This window comes from Nematolebias whitei, chromosome 17, assembly GCF_014905685.2.
Source record: "Nematolebias whitei isolate Nwh7 chromosome 17, NemWhi1, whole genome shotgun sequence".
NCBI lineage: Eukaryota > Metazoa > Chordata > Actinopteri > Cyprinodontiformes > Rivulidae > Nematolebias > Nematolebias whitei.
Genome location: NC_056514.1, coordinates 28,963,582 through 28,971,486, shown reverse-complemented (window position 1 = coordinate 28,971,486; position 7,905 = coordinate 28,963,582). Strand labels below are relative to the sequence as shown.

The 7,905-nt window shown below is 39.7% G+C and overlaps 1 protein-coding gene across 1 annotated transcript in view; it reads left to right on the top strand.

Annotated features, from left to right (window-relative positions):
• Positions 1-7,905, top strand: part of kcnh4b (potassium voltage-gated channel, subfamily H (eag-related), member 4b) — a 49,797-nt gene continuing 41,892 nt past the window's right edge. Inside the window, exon 1 of the mRNA XM_037690901.1 lies at positions 1-93. Within this exon, the coding sequence (XP_037546829.1) occupies positions 18-93 (76 nt within the window). The 5' untranslated portion in view covers positions 1-17. The remainder of the gene's footprint in view (positions 94-7,905) is intronic.

The following is a 7,905-nucleotide window of genomic DNA, read 5'->3' as shown; positions in this document are numbered from 1 at the left end:
CCCACATCTGGGTCAACATGCCTGTGATGAAGGGCCTCCTGGCCCCTCAGAACACCTTTCTGGACACCATCGCCACACGCTTCGACGGCACTCGTGAGTACAATGGAAACGCTTTCAGGCAAAGTTTCTAACATGTATCAATAAATAAATATTAACGGTTAACATTGCAACTCATTTATGTGAATGTTGGTCCTTTTATTTCTATTATTTCATCTAATGTTTCCAACAGCCTAAAATAGAATTGAACAAGCTCCTGTTGCTGTCATTAAACACCCAGATTAACATCTGTTATTTTAGACACGTGCAAAAAGCATCTGTGCCCGTCACCACAGACATCGCTGCTTCTGATAGTTCTGCGATGGAGACAAAAAGTTTCTTGTGAGACAAAAGCCTAACATCATCCTTCTACAGATCATCCCCAGCTGTTTCACACATTCCGCTCCACGGCCTTCAGCAGCCCTGTCATCTCTGCAGGCGCTGTGTTCTTGTTTTGTACCTTGTGCGTCCTCGGGGAGGTGCGGCTCAGTGCAAACAGGCCGTGGGGATGTCTGTGTTTGTTCGTGTGACGGTTCAGCCCGTCCTCCATCAGCCGTTTGCAGCAGCCTGAATGAAAGTCAGACTCGCAGGGATTGTAACGATCAAAGAGATGACATGCAGCGTTTAGCCCTTATTCCAAAAGCTGCATGATAAACTGACAACCTTTTGTCTTGAAAACAGACTGAATTACATTTAGCAACATTCCACATACATTTATTTAACTTTCTGTCATCTGGTGTTTATAAAAGATATTTGGATGGATAATAAATACGTTTTGGACTATAAAAGATTGAGTCCCCCACTCCATTATTCCTAAACAAATACAGTTTCTGTGTTTAACCTTGGTTTCAGCTTCATGGTGGCAGGTGGCAAAACTTATTCAGCTGCCTCTCTTCTGCTCTGCACAAACACATAAATTACCCCCACAGTAAACTGACAGAAAATACAGCCAAGACGCTTAGTGGGAATATAACAACTGCGCACATCACAGAAATACAATATTTTGCTTTTTATGGCATCCAAACGTGCCATAATGTAATTAAATAGGGATCCTAATCTTGAATAAATGGGTAATTGTTGCTATTTTTTAAAATTCTTTTGGATTTCATGTGTGTGCTCTTTGACCTTACTGCAAAGTAGTAAAAATAGTTAATTATCCAACCAGATAAAACAAACAAACAAACAAACAAACAAAAAACAACCCAACAATAACAAAACAACAGCCACAACAAGAAAGAAGACCCACAGTTTTGTGTTAATTAGCTAAACCACGACTTGAGTCTGAATTTGTAAACGTTAAAATGTATTGCTGGACATTTTGAGAATCTAACAAAACACTTGAAGAAGTAAAGAGCATTCGCTGAAGGTATGCATGTCACCCGCCAGCTTTTATACATCATATATATTATATACACATATATACATTTATCTCACTGTTTTTAAGTTTTGCATAAAAACCCACTTTTATTCCCTGGCTTTTGGCACGGTGTGATTTGTTTTGAACCGGTATGTATGCTACAGTGTTAGCCATTTAGTTATCTTCTGCTATTCGTATTTATATTTTTATTTTATTTTATGTTTTGCTGTGTACTTTGCTTGTTTGTTTCTGCTGTACAGCATTTTAGTTGGTCTTGTTGCTGTTTTAAGTGCTCTATAAATAAAGTTGTATAGTATCTATCTATCTATCTATCTATCTATCTATCTATCTATCTATCTATCTATCTATCTATCTATCTATCTATCTATCTATCTATCTATCTATCTATCTATCTATCTATCTATCTATCTATCTATCTATATATATATATATATATATATATATATATATACATATATACATATATACATATATACACACACATATATGTATGTATGTATGTATTCACTCATTCAACCTTTATTTAAACAGACAAGTCACATTGAGCCTCAAAGTCTCATTTACAAATGAGATCTATTTGGAAAGACAATAAAAGTAGTGAAAAATGACAAATAAGGTTTGGTGACAAAAAAAATCCTAACATGCTTTTAACCCCTGTTTGAAGGTCCAGTGTGATAATGAAAAAAAAAAACAAGCCCACTAGCACATAATGACACCGACATTATGCAGGGCGGGGCGACACAAGGGTGGTGAGCAGCCAGAGACAACACACAGAGACACTGCAGAGTTCAGATACAATCACTCAGTTCATAAAGTTCTCTCTGGAGAGATCCGTGCACACTCGAGGGTTGCCGAGGATGACGAGACAAATCCAGAGTCCTGAAATGATGACAGAATGTTTATCCAGCTGGGCTTCTCTGAAGAGTCCACGGAAATTCCTCAGAAGGAGGGAGGGAGGGGCTGAGCATCGTGTTTACAAAACTTCCAGGCGGGATGAGATAAGATGGCCTGTCAAGGCCAGTCAGGGAGCCGAATTCAGATAAACATGATTGTTTTGGGGACAGGCAGAACTTTAATGACATCTACCTTGAGTCTGTGTTGGTCCACTTGGATTCAAAACATCCAAGTTAATTGACCATACCAATGGAACATGCCTGAGAATAATCCCTGAGATCTGATCCATTCTGCCAAGAGTCTGGGTGCTCGAGGCACAAACCAAGCCATCATATAAGGCAGGCAGCCTGACCAGGTCCAGATTTTCTGCAGACGACTTTCTTGTTTGTTGATAGACCAGGAACCAGCCAAATCCAAAAAGCAGGAACCAGTTATCATAAATCCTATTATAAATGTGTCCTTTAAATCCCAAGATGACAGCAGAGATAGACACGTCATCAAGTCTTCCAAGTCGATGAAATATCCAGCTGCGTGCGTGCCAACAGGGCAAATCGGCTTGCCTAAAGCCTGTCTTCCCTTCAAAGAAATGTTATCAATTGTGTTGAGGGATCAACTGACCAAATCCAAGTCCATAGTTATGGTTCGGACGATTTGTAGAAGAGAAGCTCTAAAGCAGTTTCACAGACAGGACAGAGCGAAAGCAAAGCGGAGAGGGAGAGGAGGAGACATCCGCCCTTGAGAAGAGCAAGTGTTGGATGACCATAATCTACTACCGCACCACATTTTAGCTCAATTTCTGCAAAACTGCCAAAGTAAATTTGCTGTAGATGTTTCTGAAAGTTTCATCAAAATCCATCCAGCGGTTCATGATTTTGCAAACAAACAGACAAAGTTGACTTCAAATACAGCAGCTAAAGGCTTCTTTCTGAAAACAGATCTCATGCAGAATGTGTTTTGGGGATGACTCTCAGCCACTGCCACACAAAAGTTTAGCTCTATATCTAAATTCAGCTGAGTCATAACCATTCAGCTGTGGCGGCTTTTATCGCTTTCATGTAGACTATTACTCGGCCTTTTGGCTTGAAGCTGGAATACTGACGTTGGTAGAGATGATCAAGAAAGAGAAACCAAAAGACGCACGGCCCACCTAAGTACCCCTGTGGTTCCAGCCATGTACTCAGGGATGTGAAAACACTGACATGGGTGATATCATTATATAAATAAATAAATAATGATGGTAAATGTAAGTATAGTTTTGGCATGTATAGATGCACATTCTGATGAACTGTCTGAAAAACTGTCTGACACACTGCATGTGAACAGACTGCACCAGTTTGTGTTCATAACACAGCAGAGAGCAGCTGGAAGATGGGGTGGGGAGGTCATGCTCTCGTGTTTCATGTGCCCCGCTGAAGAGTCCTTCAGCTCAACATGGACTCCAGAGTGTTTGTTGTTTTCTTCTTTTTGACCTTCCAGTGAAGAAGGGCAAGAAAAACCCTTCTGTTGTTCTGGGTCCAGCGTCTGTGTTCGTGTGTAAAACTGTTTCTTATTCACAAATCCTCTGACATGTGTTAAATAGCTCCCTGTATTTATCAAACACCACTGAGGGCTGAGCCATAACTCAGACAATTTGACAGATACAGTTTGACATGGTGGTAGATGAGCATCATCCCAAACACATACTTCAAGCTCAAAACATTGCACATCAGCATTAACTGTTGCAGTCAAGCCTGTTTGTCTGTTAGGAAAATATCCCAATAACTACAAAATTATTTTATTCAAGATAGCCGCTACAGCTTATTGGACACAGCCAACACAAACGTGGCTATATTTCTATTACTTTTACAGATATCAAGCTAAACATTTGGTGTGGTAGTAGCTCAAAGTCATTCAAGACACATACTCTACTGTATTTTCCGCCCTATAAGTCACAGTTTTTTGTATAATTTACATGCCCTGCGACTTATAGGCTGAAGCGACATATTTATGGATTTTTTTTTTCATATTTATAAAACAATTTTTGGCTGAGATATGACGGTTTGCATTCATTTTGACTGAGAAAAAAAAATAGCACTACCACTTTCAGCCACTTGATGCCAGCAGAGTAGTAATAGTGTATGGCATGCCGTTGTATCATGCAATAAATAAACGTGGCTATAATGACGAATTCAAAAAAGTTCAAGACTAGGAACAACTGGACTTTATTTATTATACTTTACTGTATACTTTATTGTTTTTTTCTTGAAATTTTTGAATTTACCATGTCCTGGATGACTGAGAATCTTTACCAGCTATTAATGATGCAATCGGCTTGCCATAGATCCCACCTTTGTTCTGCTCGCTGATTGGACCGACCGTGAAACCAGCTGCACCGCCCCGGCGAAATGCAGCTAATTTGACCATTAAAGTGCATTTATTAACCAAACGTTAGACTGAGACACACCTTTACTATAATTTCCAGCAAACAAATAATTGTTTAGGTGCATTTCTTGTTAAATTTTGAAGAAACGAGCCTCCTTTTTCCCATCCTCTGTGCGCTCCCGGAGCACTAAGGCAGCAAAACTATATTTGAAATTCAGCTGATTTGACCATCAAAGTGAATTTATTAAGCAAACGTTAGACTGAGACACACATTTACTATAATTTCGAGCAAACAAATAATTGTTTTTAGGCGTTTATCTTGTTACATTTGCACAGCAACTCGTCGCGTGCACGCGTTTACTTCCACGTATTGGCTTTTGACATACAGCTGATTTGATCGTCAAAGTGCATTATTAATATAACCTATTTACTATAATTTCAAGCAAACAAACAATTGTTTTTAAGAGTTAATCTAGTTATTTTTTTGTTAAAGTCTTTCCGTGCACGCTCCCGCGGCCACGATTTGGCAGCCAATCGATTTTTGGCACAACACCGGCCCACATTTCCAGGTTCGTCCCACATTTCCGAGTTGTCAGCAGTGGTGCGTAACAAACGTGACGCGTCAGCGGTGACGCATATTAGATGCAACGTATACGGCAAAGCAACACATTTATGGATTTTTCCACTTTATTTGACAAATATGGACTGCTGCGACTTATAGGGCAGAGCGACGTGTACGGCGGAAAATACAGTACTCATACTCTGAAAGTCTAAACAGATCATGTGAGATACTGTAACATTGCATTGTTGTTTTTAAGGTTTACCCCAAATGGATATAACTCCATCATTTATCAACATAAGGTGATCTTAGTCTGAATATTGTCATGAAAGGTGACGATATGTGATCCTTCAAGAAATTCAACGCTTTTTTTCTTTCCAAAAACTTGCCTTTAAATTGTTCCGGGTCTTAAAGGGTTGAGGGACTCTCCAGTCCTGGTTTTTGCAGCTCTGGAGCTGATCCTTCTAAAAGCATCTGTATGTTTTAACTACATGCATATTTCAGCTTTTTTGCCAACTACTCAGTGGCAAGGGGCTTCGCTCTGTCCCCTGCTAATTTAAAACTAAATAAACCAATACTTTAAATTTCATGCTGTTGACAACAAAACCCAAAATGTGTGTTGGCAGCAGCGGTACACTTTGCAACCACATAGAGTCTGCCATGCTCAGAGCTGCCACGAGGCTGAGGCTCCTCCAGGAGTGGCATTGAGCCCAATGGCTCAAAATAGCTTCCTTCCTGTTGCCTGGGTGACAGGGTCCTGCCACTTGACATGGATGATGCTTGAACAATTTGGGCTTTTAGTAAAAACAAAACAAAAATTGATCAGCCAAAGACAAAACACTCGAGCTGGCTTTTTAATCAAGGACTTTTAAATGGCAGCTGGTCTGTTGTTTCAGACAGGCATATCTTAAGACAAGCAGCATTGTGTGCCACGCAGCTGCAGTCCTTTTTTGTTTCAGTGACTTCAGCCTTGCAGGTAGAACTTAATGTCTGTATAGTGCTGCTTAAAGTTGTAATTTTAGTATATTTTGGTTTGTTTTCTTAAATTATGAAATTACATTGACCATTGCATGCTACAATATGTTAGGTTTTCACTCTCTGAGGTGGAAACATAATCTGTAATTACCATAATTATATTGTATTTTTCAGACTATAAGGCTTGTTGTGCTTACTGACCTCGAACCGATTTAATGTGGTACATGGCACTCAAAAATCTGTCAAAATGAACTTGTTTTGCTTAATGCGCCTTAAAATCTGGTGTGCCTTATGCATGAAAACAAACCCGTTCATTGATTTTGTGCCTTATAATCGGGTGCGCCTTATAGTCCAAAAAATACAATAAGTTTCAGGCATTATATGGCATCACAATTCAGACACTGACTATATTCCATTGCAATTGATGACTCGATGTGTGAAAAATTATTTTTTACATGTGTTAAAATGTGTTTCAATTTGCAATGGACTAAAGCATTGTCTTTAACAATAAACACATTTATAAATATATGTTCTTAAGGTGTTAGACATACAGTATTAACACTCTGCAAAATACATTTGTTTTAGATTGGGGAAAAAAAGATGAAAACAAGAAGAACATTTCTAGAAATATAAACTGTATCTTGCTTTTTCACTGTTTCCGTTTTCTGCAGGCTTCCATTAAGGAATGCAATTTTTTCCCAGCTTGCTACAATTGGAAGAGGTTCCTCAGGTTTACATTTATTGATTGGACAGTGCTTGACCTTAAAAGCAAACAATTTGAAGGTGATTTTAATTGAATACTTCCTGGACTGAGAAAATTGCACAAATAAATCATATAACAACCCCCACCCCCCTATAGATTACTAATCCTCTTCTCAGTGTAATCGAAACATCCGAGTAGCTCATCTTTAATGTTTGACACACATTTTTATGGAACTTATCCCAAAGCAGTGACAGGATTTATGTTTCCCCAAAGGAAACGTGGTGTGTTTGTGTGCCTGCCCTCTTACTGATATCAAATAATTCGTGCTGATCAAATGAGTTGAGTTTATTTTCTTGTCGTATAAGAAGGTAGTCGTCCAATAGTCAAAAGTCAGAATGCTTATTGTTCCCTGTTGATTTTCACCTCAGCTCATCAGCACTAGGGGTTGAGTTGACTAATCAATTCTAGGACATCTCGCAAGTTTTTAAATTTCACGTCGACTAGTTGCAGTCAGTGATTGTGTCACGTGATCAGTGCCGGGCAGCTGGCTACAAAATGGATTCTTCCAAGCAGATGGAAGGCGAGGAGCAGGCCAAGTCTTGCCAAACAGGTAGAAATTCATCAACAGTGTGAAAGTATTTCACTAAAGATGACTCTTCCGGTTGAACCGCCCATGTTGGATCCCACCATTGCCCGCCCCGCTGTTTTTATTTTTATTTGATTTAATCCACTAAATAAAATAAAAATCAAAACAAAGGGGTGCACCACCACCGGTGGAGAGTCCACTGCCGGTGGTGGAATCCACCACCATGCATCACTGCCAGTGGAGAATCCACCACTGCATACCATCGCCGGTGGTGGACTCTACCACTGTGTACCACCGCCAATGGAGAATTCACCACCGCGCACCACCCCCAGTGGAGAATTTCCATCACCGGCGCACTACCGCAGATGGTGGAATACACCACAGTGCACCACCGCCTGTGAAGAATCCACCAC